This window comes from Medicago sativa, chromosome 4 (assembly GCF_051527215.1).
Source record: "Medicago sativa cultivar Bolivia chromosome 4, Bolivia_mono, whole genome shotgun sequence".
NCBI classification, from domain to species: domain Eukaryota; kingdom Viridiplantae; phylum Streptophyta; class Magnoliopsida; order Fabales; family Fabaceae; genus Medicago; species Medicago sativa.
Window position 1 is genome coordinate 95,753,126 of NC_140752.1, and position 15,499 is coordinate 95,768,624.

At 33.7% G+C, this 15,499-nt stretch overlaps 1 protein-coding gene across 2 annotated transcripts; it reads left to right on the plus strand.

Moving 5' to 3' along the window:
* The first annotated feature begins 3,733 nt into the window (after nt 1–3,733).
* LOC146934168 (ASI1-immunoprecipitated protein 3-like) lies at nt 3,734–8,840 on the plus strand. 2 transcript variants are annotated; one of them, XM_085706027.1, is made up of 8 exons: nt 3,734–4,206; nt 4,392–4,454; nt 5,244–6,002; nt 6,137–6,271; nt 6,979–7,062; nt 7,967–8,026; nt 8,120–8,206; nt 8,301–8,840. In XM_085706027.1, the coding sequence occupies exons 1-8, from the start codon at nt 3,877–3,879 to the stop codon at nt 8,535–8,537; spliced, it is 1,755 nt and encodes a 584-aa protein (XP_085562153.1). In that variant the 5' UTR covers nt 3,734–3,876; the 3' UTR covers nt 8,538–8,840. The 2 variants fall into 2 exon arrangements, with proteins under 2 accessions (XP_085562153.1, XP_085562154.1); XM_085706028.1 differs by lacking the exon at nt 6,979–7,062.
* Nucleotides 8,841–15,499: the final 6,659 nt, after the last annotated feature.

Consider the following 15,499-nt stretch of genomic DNA (forward strand, 5'->3'; position numbering starts at 1 on the left):
TTTTTGAGTATTATATATATGCATATAGAGAGAGAGGCGCGCACACACACATTTTTGTGAGTGTTCATTCCATTCGCAAAAGTGAGTATTGCAACGGCTACACTCTCTACTATATTTTTTTTTTTTGTGGTGGCCAGGGTTTTGTGGTGGCCAGGGTTTGAACCCCGGACCTTGCATATTTTATGCATTATCCATATCAACTAAGTTAAGCTAGCGAGGACTTCTGATCTATCAAATATTATATATATATATATATATATATATTTTTTTTTTTGAAGAAATATATATATATATATATAGGGTTATGTTACAAGACACCTTCATAAAAAGTAGTGTGGTGTCTTTTATCAAGTCACACCTTAAGGTGTGATTTTCACTTTTTTAGTTATAACTTTGATAAAAGACACCTTCATAAAAAGTAGTTGGTGTCTTTTAACAAATGCTCATAGAGCAGTGACGGATCCAGAAAATTTGAGGAGTGAGGGCAGTATTTAAAATAATGAATAAGTAAATTCAATTTAGGTTTAAAATATTAAACTAAGTATGTTTTAAAAAATCAAACCAAGTAAAAGAAGAATAAAATATTGGAATGAATTTAATTAGCGTACTCTATCGGTGTATAATTATTTTACACATACATACAATAATGTGATGCTACAAAGAAGACTATTTTTGACTAACAAAGTGCACAATCAATGACTATTTTGATACATTTATGGACTATTGTGGCTATTTGTTACACATTTAGAAACCAAAATGATCATTACCCTATTATTATATTTTATTATACTTATAAATATATGGCATTAAAGAGGAAGAGACCATAACTAAGTCAAACTGCAAGCTAAAGCAACCAAGTAACATATATGAATGAAAAAATTTAAATTGGTGTGAGGGCATTGGCCCACATAGCTCTCTATGTGGGTCCGTCCCTGCATTTAGGGACTATTGTGACTATTTGCTACACATTTAGAAACCAAAATGATCATTACCCTATTATTATATTTTATTATACTTATAAATATATGATATTAAAGAGAAAGAGACCATAACTAAGAGTCAAACTGCAAGCTAAACCAACCAAGAAACATATATATGAATGAAAAAATTAAAATTGGTGTGAGGGCCTTGGCCCACATAGCTCTCTATGTGGGTCCGTCCCTGTCATAGAGTAACTTGATAAAAGACACCTTCACAAAAGGTGTCTTCTATCATAACCCATATATATATATATATATATATATATATATATATATATATATATATGACTTTTTTTTCTTTCGATTTTATCTAATATAAGACTTGGCGTGTTTGGTCTTTCTTAACTCCAAATTTTCACACTTGTTCCAATAGTCTTCTCGATATAATTATTTGTTATACCATTTTTTAATTAAAAATCACACAAAATTCTCTAAAACGTGTTTGTTTAATTGTTGAACTTGAAACTAATTGTAAAAAATAATTGTTGAAATTGAGAACAGTTCCCCCTTGTCAATCAACGGCGGCTTTGAAAGAAAAGTAGTATAAAATCTGCAACTACAAAAATGTACTTATGCGAATTATGAACACTTACACATGTTAATCAAGCACGATTGCACGAAGATGATGATAGCAACGGCAACATGCACAAGTTCTAGAAGAGTAAACCAATATTCTCTCCACCAATCCAAAGGCGAAACTAGTTGCCAAAGTCCACAAATATTAGTCACATAGCTAACGTCTTTCTTTGCGTGTGGGAGGTGTTTTAAAAATGAAAAATCTAACGAGTACAGTGAAAATTTGAGTATTCAATGTATTCAAAAATTTTAAAAAAAAAATTCAAAATTTATTTTTTAATTTAGAACATTTAAAGAGTGTTTTTTTTAACAAAAATTATGTTATTTTTTTCACAACAATAAAATTCAGAAATTTCTTAAAAAAAACTCAGATTTTCATGAATGAATAAAAAAAAAAAAAACTAGACATGCATCCTAATGCATAAAAATTTAGATGTGCAATCAACATCTTCAACTCCGACAACAATCCTCAAATAAAAAGCTTACATCTTTGCCATCTTTGCGAATTTAAAATGTTTTTTTTAAGGACCGCCAATTTGAAATGTTAACAAGTCCAACGAAAAAGTTCAAAACCCTTTTCCCATCATGGTCATGGTTAGCCTATTTCAGGTCAACGATGAGCTTCTTCATGGACCCACCTATTCCTTCAAGGAACCATTGTATTTATTCATCTTTTGTACCTCTCATTTCAAACCTTTGACTTGGAGCTTTATTCCCTCAACTTGAGTCTTCGCATCAACAACAACTTTTCTAGCACTATCATATGATTTACTTTCAGATTTCAACATCCTTTTTAGGTTTTTAATTCTCTTTTCAACAATAGACTTTTCATTTCTCGACTTCTCATTCTCATACTTCAATTTATTTAGTTTTGAGGCATCACCTACCTCGATCAAGTTCGTTTGCAACTCATTGTTTACATTCTTCAATATATTTATGGAATATACTCCCAGCTATGACATTTTTTTTTACAAGTGATGAAGGTCACATAAAGTGTGAACAAGGTAAGACAAGAGGCAGCACACAATTCGACGTCCTGAGTTTTATTTCTCTTATTTCAGCGTCAGAGTATCCACTAAATCGTAAAAAGTATTAGTAATATTCCATATGAACGTGGACATGGACACCATAGAGCCCATAAATTTAGGAAGATGCTTCACCCAATAATTCGGGTTATGAATATTAATCTTCACCGTCACCTCATGAGCCACGTCATTTCTTCACTTGTGCATTATCAGGCTGGAGGCCGACAATTTTCCATACGTTTCCTCCATCATAACTGAAATGGAGGCGGAGAGGGTACGAATTGTAGTCGTTTTCTTGGAAACAATGGCAGAGTTGTTGGGAAATGAAAACGAAAAGGCTTCAACTTCCTTCGAGTTGTTACTCTAATACCCTGTAAAAACCCTAAATGTCAACAACGTCTTGCTTTTTTCTCCCTCACCGAAGGACTTGTTCGTCATTGATGTAAATTTGTCAGACTAATTTGGACATTAATTTTTGCTAGGAACTAACTCTGCATTTTACACACACACACACACACATTGATATATACTCTCTCATTTATATGAGACAAACTGATCAACAAAATTAATGTATCTGATTTATATTATGAACCAAGTACATCAACTTTCGTGGACCACTTTGTATCTTATGAAAATGACTGAAGCGAGTATATTTTTTTTTTATATGAATGAAATGACAAATAATCGTTAAAACTCACACAAACACCAAATAGAGACGTCAAGGTTCAAACCACGATCACGACATTCAATTTAACAATTTTACATTTTTTTCTAGTTGAGTTAGGACTTATGAACATATAAATTTCTCTTATCCTCTGAAAAAATATGTATTTCTCTTAGATATTTTTTAACGATGCATATGAATAACTAATAAAAGTCTACTCAAAATATGAATTACTATTTTTTTTTAAGACAAAAAATGAACTACGAATAAAAGTCTATCTAACTAATTTTTATTTTTTGACAAAATTACTACTAACTAATTGAATTTTAAAAGAGTTTTTCTAGCGTATTCAAATAAGTTTAAAATAATTTTTTTGTATGCTAATAAAATTAGCGAGAATATATATTCGTTCTTACCATATTTGCAAGAATCAAAACGGTGCGCTACAGTTGTGCATCTATATCCGGCAAAAATCCAAAACATAAAACGTGATGCATCAAATCAACAGCAAAAATGGAATACAAATAGAAGAAATATACACTGACGCAGTAAAATTAGTACACTGTCTGTGTGTGGCCATTCAATTTCCATTTCCATTTCCAATTCCACTCTCTGAATCTCACAACAAACAATGGTTACTCGACGACGATTAGTAGCAGCAACCAGTGACGACGATGAAGACAACACACCACAACCGACTCCTTCCAACCTCGGAGGCAAAAGGAAGATGGAGCTCCAAAAAGAAGAAGAAAAAATGAAGCCGAGTGACGAGGCTGAGAAGGAGGAAGAAGAGGAACAGTCCAGTGAAAAAGAAGAAGAAGAAGAAGAAGAAGAAGAAGAGGAAGAATCTCCAGTTGAAGACGCTAAACCCATTGGTGAACCCGTTAGGTTTTCTGGAAAAGGAAGAGGCAAAAAAAAGCATTTTCAGTCCTTCGACTTCGATGGAGACCAATATTCACTCGTATATCATCTTCTCTTCACTTTTATTTTATTACTTTTCTTATAATCAATATTATCGTGTAATTTAAGCTTCTTAATTGAATATTTAGTAGTGTATGACAACTTGTCACTATTAGGGTTTGCGAAATGTGTTTCATATTTTCTGTTTGTGTGAAGTGATTCTGCAACTTATTAATGTCTCTGCAGGAGGACCCTGTGCTTCTTGTGCCCGAGGTTAAAGATCAAAAGCCGTATGTCGCAATTATCAAGGTCAATTCCTTGTTACATACTACTAGTACTTTATTTAACTATGCCTTGTTTTTTGAAAATATATATATATATGTTGGTTTGGAACATTGTAGTTCTATGTCTGCTTGCGTATTATGAATTTAGTGATCATCTGGGTATGCTGTTTGTTTTGCATTGGCGAATAAGTAATAAATACCGAGTCAACGTGATATATTTCCTTTGTTTTTTTTTTTTTTTCTGAAGGAATATATTCCCTTTGTTGATAATTAATACATTATTTTTCTATTTCACATTTGTACGTGTTTAATGTTTGTAAAATTAGTGTTGATATGCTGTAAGTGTGAAGATTTTTTTACACTATAAATCCATTATAAACTGTCACATTGTTGAAGATGTTACCTTTAATTCTAACTACCTTGAAAATCACATAAAGGATTATTTGTGATTAGTGTAAAGATTTTATATTGTCATTGATAATGCATGCTAATTAAATTAATTTTTAGATTAGCTTCCATGTTTTGTTCTTGGCACGTACACATACTGGATTTGGCATGTAGTGTTGTGCTCATTTCTTGGCTTTTGATAACAAGGTTTCCAAATTTTGTCGCATTGTTATATAATGCAACATATGCTGTGAAGCAGATTGATCAGCTTTGACGTTATAAAATAGAATTATGGGTTTGCTATTCCCCTTTCTTTTCTCCTTTACATGTGGGGACAGATAGGGTGCTATTCCCTTCTCTTTTATAACATGTAGAGTTATACGCACACCTTTCCATTTTCTGATTTCCAGAGTTGTTTTTTTGTCAGGACATCACACAATCCATAAATGGAAATGGAAGCTTGATGATCACAGGGCAGTGGTTTTACCGTCCAGACGAAGCAGAAAAAAAGGGAGGTGGTAGCTGGCAATCCGTTGACACCAGAGAGCTGTTTTATAGTTTCCACCGAGATGAGGTTCCTGCAGAATCTGTTATGCATAAGTGTGTGGTGCATTTTGTCCCCATACACAAACAACTTCCAAATCGTAAGGTACATCCCGGGTTCATAGTGCAGAAGGTGTATGACACAGATGAATTGAAATTGTGGAAATTAACTGATAAGGACTATCAAGACAATAATCAACAAGAAATTGATGAGCTTGTTCAGAAAACTCGTCAACGGTTGGGTGAACTACCTGACATCAAGACTGATGAAGCTGCTGCTGATCAGGAAGATCTTATTAAAAATAGAAGAAACTTTAAGAAGGGTATTTCAGCTATTGATGTTTCAAGGGAGGATGAAACATCTCGAAAGAGTCTCCACTCTCTGAAACCTGGAACACCAGGGAGTTGTCCAGTTATTACCACAGAGCATCAGCGCATATTAGTGAATTTTAATGCGTTAACAGGAGATAGCCATCGTGACAAGGGTTTGGCGATGTTGCTTCAAAATGTTCAATACTTGTTTGACACTGATGAGAGCAAAAAGAAAGAAGACAAATGTGGTGACCGCTCTGATGCTATTAACAATGAAGGCAATGACAAAAGTGTAGGAATAGCAAATGAATCTAAAGACAAAGTTCCGAAGGTACTTCTTGAAGTACCCAATTGTGGTTGTGATTTCTTGTGTGGGTTTATTCATATTCTCATAATCTTCTATTTGTTTTCCTTTTCCTTGAGGGTTATAATGACTTCAGCATTTACCATTGTTTCGCTCTACAGAATTCCAAGTCTTTTGTCTGGCCAGATGTTGCTGTTCCAGCTGTAGTTGCTCTGGAGAAGGCTCTATACCATACATTTTCATCAGATTATCAGAAGTACACCCAAAAGTTACGACAGCTAGTCTTTAATCTCAAGGTTGGAAGTTACTTTTCAATATGGATTATTAACCTTAAATGTTTTTCAGCGCTGTCTTTGAAACCTAAGAGATGAATAATCACTTGTCACCACTACATATGATTTTGGATAAGGTGGGACAGTGGGACTTTTTTTGTTGTAGTTGAATAGGTTTTTTTTATTATATTACTTATTATTAAAAAATAATCACCAGGAGATTAATGTCTAATAAAATAGTACCATCTAAACTGGGTTATGTATGTCCATAGGTCACATACTGATGAATTACTACTGATTTACTATTTCTGTTGTATGGATTGCTTTCTTTTCTATTTCTGCAGCAGTTAATATCATTTCATATTTTGATATGTGAATATGTGCTATAGTTTCTTAAAATACATCTGTGTTTGTTTGTATTGTAAATTTTTTTCTTTGAGCTTTAAACAGGGGGTAATTTGAGTGAACTTTTAGCATTCAGAATGATGTGGTCAACTAACGGTGGATGCCTTTTAAGTTCAGTGATGAGTTCAAACAATGTGTTTTTTTTGCCTCGATTCACATCATCTAAGGTGTTATCCAAAGTTATCATATTAGGATAGAATTAAGATTTTGAGGGGCTGGTTTTTCGGGCCTTGCAGACTGTTCTTGGTTAACTTATTTTTACTAAGACAAATTTCGCAAGTTGTGATGGGTTGCCCATATTTATTTTTTCTGACCTCATTTTGCAGAACAATGCATTTCTGTTACGCCGTTTATTAAATGGAGAGCTAGAACCTTCAAAAATATTGAATATGACACCTACTGAATTGAAGGTATTTAATGAATGCCATCTTTTCAGCTTTTTATTTTATTTTGCATTTACATCTTTGAAGTTCTCTGCTCATATGTTGTTTTTTGTACGCTATTAATTTCTAATTTGATAGCTTCTTGTAAATATTTTGTTCAGTCAATACAATTGGTTCGACCTTTATAATTTTGAACATATTTTATTTATTTTAACTCATTTCAAATGCTAGTAAAAAAGAATATACTTCTGCTTGAATTTTATTGACAGCCATGATTATTGCTTACTCTCGTTAACACCGTTTGACAAAAAATTGGTATTATATATGTTCCAACCTTTTCTTGGGGGTGGGGAGTTAGAAGGGGTCTAAAAACTTGTTTGACCTTTAATCAGATTAGATCCTAGTAAAATATCTAAAAACCTTTATGTTACTTTCCTTGGCAATGGTGACCACCATGCATTGGATCTAACGTTTTGTTTTTCTTGTAGTATTTTCATGGATGCATCATTCTAGGGTAAATCAGCAGTACGTTAATTCGTTGGCCGTATGTGATTAATGGATGATAAAATAGCACTATAATTAATTGAAAATGAGCTACTTCAGTTGTAAATCTGTCATATATGTGTTAATTATTTTCTGTGATGTTTTGAAGGTCGATTCTACTGCGCTGAACTTAGTAAATGAATTGGGGTTACATCTTAGAATGATTTAAGTGTTCGATAAGTTTATCAGAACACACTTTTAGAAAACTGGCGTGTTTTAGAAAAAGGATAGGGGGTGTTTTTGAAATTGAAAACCTCATGTGCTGTTTGTTTTTTAACTGAAGCATATCATGAAATAGCTATAGCTTCACAAAGCACGTTCTTTCTAGTAACTTTGGAAAGATTAATCTGGTTATTCTGTGGTTATTTATTGGATATTTGAACTCCAGGAGGGTTTGACTGCTGAGGAAATATCCAAGGATGAGCCCGATGAGCCACAACACATGCAGGTCACTTTTTGCTCCATCCCAACAATTTTATGTTATCTGTTAAATTGTGTGAATATTATCTACTGAATGTTGGCTTTTCTACTGGTGAGACAGATGACAGATGCTCGCTGCAAAATTTGCGATGAGCAAAAAGTTGGCGTGAGGGATATTATCCGTGCAGGATATGCTGACCGATATATGGTCTGCGCCTTAATGCTTTACTGATATTTCAAATATCAAATTCATCTCCTGCGCTTTTTATGACTTCGGTTTGACTTTTGCTCTGCTTGTTCAGCTGGAATGCATAGCTTGTGGTCATTCCTGGTCTGCCTCTCGTGATGCGGTGTCTGTGCTAACCTTAGATGCATCAGACTCAAAAAGAAATGTAGGCACGGCCCCATGGGCAACTGCGAAATTTGATGTTGGGAAGAAGCTGGCAAGTCCCCGTGAATCTGACAAGACCAATGACATCTTTATGCCGCCTGTTTCCAGGAAAGATGAAAACATCGAAGTTTCAAGACGTGCTGACTAGGAGGAGTATTCTATCTTTTGGATATCACTTTTGTTTGGAATGATAGTACCAGTAGGTTGTGTATAGTTATCTTTTAGTTTGGACAACTTTTGGATATCACTTTTGTTTGGAATGATAGTACTAGTTGCAAAATGCCGTGTAGTTCGTTATCTTCTAGTTTGGATAATTTTTCGGTGGAAACTAGTTTTGACAACAAATGGATGTTGACTTGACGAGGATATATATACATAGGGAAATGTTAACGAGTGCCCCCGGGCACTCTTTAAGCACTTTAAATGGGGAATGGATTGTCTCTGGTGTAAATGCCTCCAGTTTTCTCCTGTCAGGCAATCTCAGCCCTTCATTTCCTTTTAATGAAAATCAACGGCTAACAATTAAATCACATGTCTATTTCATTTCCCAACCTTCTTCCCTCACGAGACCCACTTTCCTGTAAAACATTTAAATCATTTCATCTTCTTCAATAATAACAACACAACCCAGTGAACACCATCTATATTGATGTTGCCGTCGCGTGTTACCAGTTGACGTTGTTGTTGCGTGCTATTTGTTGGTGTTGTCGTTGTGTGCTCTTTGGCTGATGTCATCATCGTGCTCTGTTGATTGTTATCGTGTGCTTTGTTCGTTTTTCGTCGTCGTTGCCATTGTCTCTGGTACCGGTGGTTAACGTCCTCTCTCTGTTGCAACATCCATTTGTTGTTTTTCGTCGTCTCTCTTGCCGTTGATTGTTATAGTATTTATTTTAATTGGTCCTTTTTCTTTCATCTATTAATTTGTTCAACTAAGAAATATGTATTTTAACTTCTCAAGTTAAATTTACTTGTATGTAGGGTTGTTCACGGTGCGGTTTGGTTCGGTTTTGAGCATAAAAGTCATCCAAACCGCGAGATAAAAAAGCATGCGGTTTGGTTTGGTTCGGTTGATTTTTAAAAACTTATCCAAACCAAACCAAACCAAACCAATGCGGTTTGGATTGGTTCGGTTTGTGCGGTTTATCGTGAGATAAAAAAATATTACATTAACTCTAATATTGTCAACTTGTTACAAAATAAACATATGACATTTTATTTTGTTGTTTATATGATAAAATATTAGGTAAAACTTATATCAAAATAGGTAAAATTAAGAAGAAACATAAGCATGAAACAAATTATTGGAAAGTAAAGGAAACAAATTATTGGGAAGTAAAGGAAACAAATTCATCAATGGAAATAAATTGAAAGAGATGGAAATGAATTAGAATCGAACCTGATGGTGCAACAATGGAAAAATCGAATCAAAAGAGATTATTCTTGAGCTATGTAATTGAGCTAGTACATGTTTAAGTAATATTTATTATTCTTGCGGTTCGGTTTGGTTCGGTTCGGTTGCTGAGATGCAAACCGCAAACCGAACCGAACCGCGCGGTTCAGTGCAAACGTCATCCGAATTCATCCGAACCAAGTGCGGTTTTTTGCGGTTTCGGTTTGGATTGGTTTGGTTTGCGGTTTTTCTATTGGGTTGGTTCGGTTTTGAACACCCCTACTTGTATGTATTGCTTTTACATAGGAAACTATTGTTCCAAATAGCATGTATGACGTGTCAAGTTCAGCATTATTGTAGCAGCTGGTTTCTATACTGTTATATCAGTGTAGATGTTGGTTTCTGCAATGTGTAAGGTGTTGGTTTCTGCATTGTTGTAGCAGCATTACATGTTTAATTGCTTTGGATCTTTCACACATTACATGTTTAATTCCATTTTAGTTGACTAACAGCATCCCATTTGGTCAGAATTAGCATGACAAAATAACCAAAACATAACTCTTCCAACAAGCAATTGTCATGACAGTTGGTATAATTCCAGCAATTGGTATGACTTTCTTTCTGGTATTTTACCTGTTAAACTATGGAGCGATTTTGAAGAAAGGGATCCGTGAGGAAGGAGAGAAATGAAGCAGACAAAACCAATGAAATTTAATTGTGTTTATTAATAGTCATTGATTTTCATTAAAAGAAAATGAAGGGTTGAGATTGCTTGTCAGGAGAAAACCAGAGGCATTTACACAGGAGACAGTCCATTCCCCTTTAAATGGTAAGTTTTTATGAAAAGTTGTGTATTCAATGCATTGAAAATTATAATAATTGATTTTTTGAAAAAATAATTGCTAAATTTGGATTCTTAAAGAGTGTCCCAGAGACATTTGTTAACAAGACCCATACATATATATTTTGTCAAAAAAAAAAAAAACAAGACCCATATATATATTATCAACTTCCCTCAAAGTCACAGAGCGAATAATGGGTATTGGGTTGTGATGTTGACGATTGAGGTAATCTATCAGGTATATATTTTTTGTGAAATATCAAAAATAAATTTAAACAAATGTTAATATTATTAGCATCAACATATAATTAGGCATGAATTATCTCAAAATCATGACCAACATATAAATATGAGTCTTGTTAACGAGTTCTCCCGGAGCACATTCTAAAATAAGTAATTATTCTTCATAAAAGTCAAATATTTCGATTCCCAATATATTGATTACATATTGTGATGATCTTTTGCAAATCCAAACTTTCCTGCATTCAAGCTCTTAAATCTCTATTTATTCAATATGCTGAAAGTTCTGGTCAAGTGATAAATCCTTCAAAGTCTACCATTTATGCAGGTTCAATCTCTAACTCCAGACTTGCTCATCTGTCTCATTTACTGGGTTTCAGCATTGGAACTTTGCCTTTTTTGTATCTGGGAGTGCCAATTTTCAGAGGTAAGCCTAAGACTGCATATTTCCATCCTCTATATGATAAGATTAAGCTCAAACTGGCTTCTTGGAAGGCTTCTCTTTTGTCTATAGCTGGTAGAGTTCAATTGATTAATTCAGTTATTCAAAGCATGCTTGTTCACTGCATCTCAGTCTGTGATTGGCCTGTTTCCCTCATCAAAGACATTGAAAGGTGTATTAGAAACTTCATTTGGTCTGGTGATTCTGAGAAGAGGAAGTTGGTAACTGTTGCCTGGAAGAGAGTTTGTTTGCCATTGGATGAAGGTGGTTTAGGGTTAAGGTCTATTTCAACATTGAATGAGGCCTCCAACCTTAATCTCTGCTGGAAGCTGATTAATTCAACAGATGCCTGGGCCACTGTCCTAAAGAGCAGAGTTATCAAACAGAGGAAACCTGTGAAATACCATATATACTCTTCCTTATGGAGTAACATTAAATCTGAACACTCAACAATCATTGAAAATTCTTTCTGGAATGTTGGTACTGGAGAAAAAATCAGCTTTTGGAATGACTGTTGGTGTACTGACTCCTTTTCAAATGTCCTTAATTTTGATCTTCATACAAGAGAGCATCTGCAAGCTTTAGTCTGTGACTTCATTTCTGGTTCTCAGTGGAGCTTCCCAGATTCTTTTCAACTGCGCTTCCCTCAATTGATTCAACATGTTCATCAAGTGACTATTCCTAGGGTTCATATAGAGGATAGCTTGGTGTGGAAGAAATCTCAATCAGGTGACATGTCCTTTAAAGATGCCTATTTGTTTAAGTCTAATGTTCATCCAAAGATCCCTTGGGCAAAGTATGTTTGGTCCCCAGATATCCCTCCTTCTAAATCTCTGTTAGTTTGGCGCATCATGCACAACAGAATGCCTACTGATGAAAACTTGATAAATAGAGGCTGCACTTTGGCATCTGTTTGCAATTTGTGTTACTCAGATTCTGAATCCACTCAGCATCTGTTTCTTCACTGTCCTTTAGCTGTCAAGCTTTGGAATTGGTTGGCCAGCATTCTAAATAGAAGTTGTCAGTTCACTGATTTCAAGGATGTTTGGACTGCTTGTGGTACTCATTGGAAACCACAATGTCTTATAGTTGTCAAAGCCTGCATTGTCAATATTTTCAACACTATTTGGTACTGCAGAAATCAAGCTAGATATCACAATAAAATCATCCAATGGAGAACTGTGCTTAGTCAAATCATATCAAATGTGTCTATCTCTGGTAACAACACTAGAAAGACTTTTGCAGGAGACATGTTTGAGTTCACTCTGCTGAAATATTTCAAGGTTGATATTCATCCTCCTAGAGCTCCCCTGATCAAAGAAGTCATATGGCAACCTCCAATCTTTCATTGGGTTAAAGTTAATACTGATGGAGCTCTCACCAAAAATCCTCTGAAATCTTCTTGTGGAGGTATTTTTAGGATTGCTGATGGAACCTGTTTAGGTAGCTTTGCTCAAAACCTTTCCACTACTTCTGCTTACATTGCTGAGTTACATGCTGCAATTCTGGCTATTGAAATTGCATATGATAAGGGATGGCATAGTCTTTGGTTAGAAACAGATTCTCAACTGGTCCTGCATGCTTTTAAAAAGAAGTCTCATGTTGCTTGGGAGCTGAGAAACAGATGGATTAATTGCCTAGAGTTAATTAAGAATATGATTTTTTTTGTAACTCGTATCTATAGGGAGGGGAACTCTTGTGCAGATGGTTTGGCTAACATTGGTCTAGCGCTGTCTTTGCTTGGTTCCCCTTAGTTCCTGGTAGTATTTTGTCTGATTACTCTAGAAACAGGCTTTGTTTGCCTAATTTCCGGTTTGTTTCCTTTTAAGGAGGTGTTGACCTAGTTCCCCTTCGCTTTTGTATTTTTCTTCTTTCTTTTCAATGAATTTTGGGTAATGCTCTTTGCATTACTTTTGCCAAAAAAAAAAAAAAAATTACATGCATTTTCATAAATACTTACTACTTAAGGTCTTTGAAAAGTGTTTCGTGACACTTGATAACATTTCTCTATAGACAATAATTAGATGTTATTGAGGATAAACAAGAGAAACAAAAGTAAACTTCTTTAAAAAAAAAAAAAAAAGATCAAGTAAACTTATTAATCGTAAAAAAATCCCCACGTAATTTGGATAATCTCCATTGTTATTAAACCTTCTCCTCATGCATTGCCATTCCATTTCATTTTCATTTTTCGAAAAATTTAATTTTATTATTCTAATTGTATGTTTTTGTCTTGTTTGGTTCGTCAGTAAAGAGGAACAATGAAGACACTTGAGGAGCAGAAGAAACATACTTGATTCCGTAGATATTAAGGTTCTAATTAGTTCGGGGACCTGCAAATGAATTAAACTCGTTTTTTAAAAGCAAAAACTTATGGTAATTAGTTTTATTTGCAAATAATCGGTTCTTTTTTTTAAGTACTACAATAAAAAATACTTCCTCTAAAAAAAAAATACATGTACCCAAAAAATACTTAAACTATTTTTCTTGATATCTTAAACAATTGTATTTCTGTCATTTTAGTGTTACGTGTGTTTTTTTCCTTTCACATTCTATCCACTTTCACTTCTAATAAAAAATTCATCTCACTTCCACTCATTTTCAACTCACTTTCATTCATTCAACATTCTTTCCTCCCATCAAAAGAATAAAATATCTTTCCTCTCACTCTCTTTTCTTTAACTTTATTTTTTCATCCAAACAAAGAATAATGTCATTTTTTAAAATTAGTTCTTAAAATATTTCAACAAATATAGATTAGTTCCATGTATTATTAGCAAGTCTTAAATCTCTTTACACTAAAAGTGTATATGAAATGAATTCTTGACTACTATGCTCTTTCTCCTAAAAATTCGAGGGTTAAAAAAAACAAAGTATATAGGAGTTAAATATTTTAACCAGTATATGAGTTTTTTCTTATTTATTTAATTGGAATAAATCATTAATTTTATCCATACGAATTGAGTGTTTATTTAATTGTTACCATTTTCTCCAATTTAATCCATATTTTATAGAAATATAATAAATAATGTCCCGTGAGCATAACTCACTTGGTAGGACAATGCATTATTATATGCAGGGGCCGGAGTTCGAACCCCAGACACCCTACTTATTATAAGGTGAATTCTAGCCAATAGACTACCTGACAAAAAAAAAAAATATAATAAATAATTATAAACTATTATTTTTTGGTACATAATCATAAACTATAATTAATCTAATCATTCATATATTATAAACTATTATTTTTTGGTACATAATCATAAACTATAATTAATCTAATCATTCATGAACTTACTTGATGGATTAAAACAACATAATTAACAAGCAAATAAGTATACAAATCAGCAAAACGAAGTCCTTTATCATATCAATTTATACAACTAATGATTTCTTCGTAGGTCCCTAGTCAAATCAAAGTTTTTTGAATATCATGAAATTTTATGATTAAGGAAGCGTCTAACTCGATCGATCCTTTTAAGTTGTATTGACCATTGATAGAGAACGTGGTTTCATGTCGTCGTTGTTTTTTAGCTTTATTTTGGTGAACTGGACGCTTCCAACTGAGTCGGTTGATGGACAACAATACTCAACACTATCCACCCTCCTTGTGTCTTTGTGGTTGAGTCGACAATTAATTTGTTCTAACCGTTCCTTCAAGTCAGATAATGTGACATCAACACGGACCCTAAACTTATTAGTTTCTTCCCGTTGTAGTAAATAGTAGCTAACTTGGTGTTCATATCTACCAAATAATTGTATGTAAGTTCTATGATGTGGTTTACAAACGAACCAACCACGCCGATTTATAGATGTTTGTGTGTATTGTGAACCATGAAAACTATATTTGCATTGTCAAACCTTCCATAGCAAAAGTTTTTACACAATTCGATAATGATTTAGATTATATAATCTAATTTTTTTTTTTTTGCAATATTTCAAATTATATGATCATAACCAATCCAGAGCATGAATGATGACTTGGTCAACAAGGTTGGCTGGTTCAATATGTTTTTCACGTGTTTTTTAACTTCCATGGTTGATCACATGTTCAGATTTCTCTTGATGTCGTTACAATGTATGTTTACATTTTACCTGTTACTACTCACTCATTTTGTCAGTTGGTTGTCAATTTTAAATTATGTCTATTTATATCATGTCATTTTCATCACCGAAAGGAATTATTATGTCATTTTA

Excerpts from the sequence above, each read along its gene's own strand:
- LOC146934168 (XM_085706027.1), top strand. The coding sequence starts at position 3,877 with ATGGTTACTCGACGACGATTAGTAGCAGCAACCAGTGACGACGATGAA. Across the intron at positions 4,207-4,391 it reads ATGGAGACCAATATTCACTC|GAGGACCCTGTGCTTCTTGT; the intron begins GTATATCATCTT and ends ATGTCTCTGCAG. Across the intron at positions 8,027-8,119 it reads ATGAGCCACAACACATGCAG|ATGACAGATGCTCGCTGCAA; the intron begins GTCACTTTTTGC and ends CTGGTGAGACAG.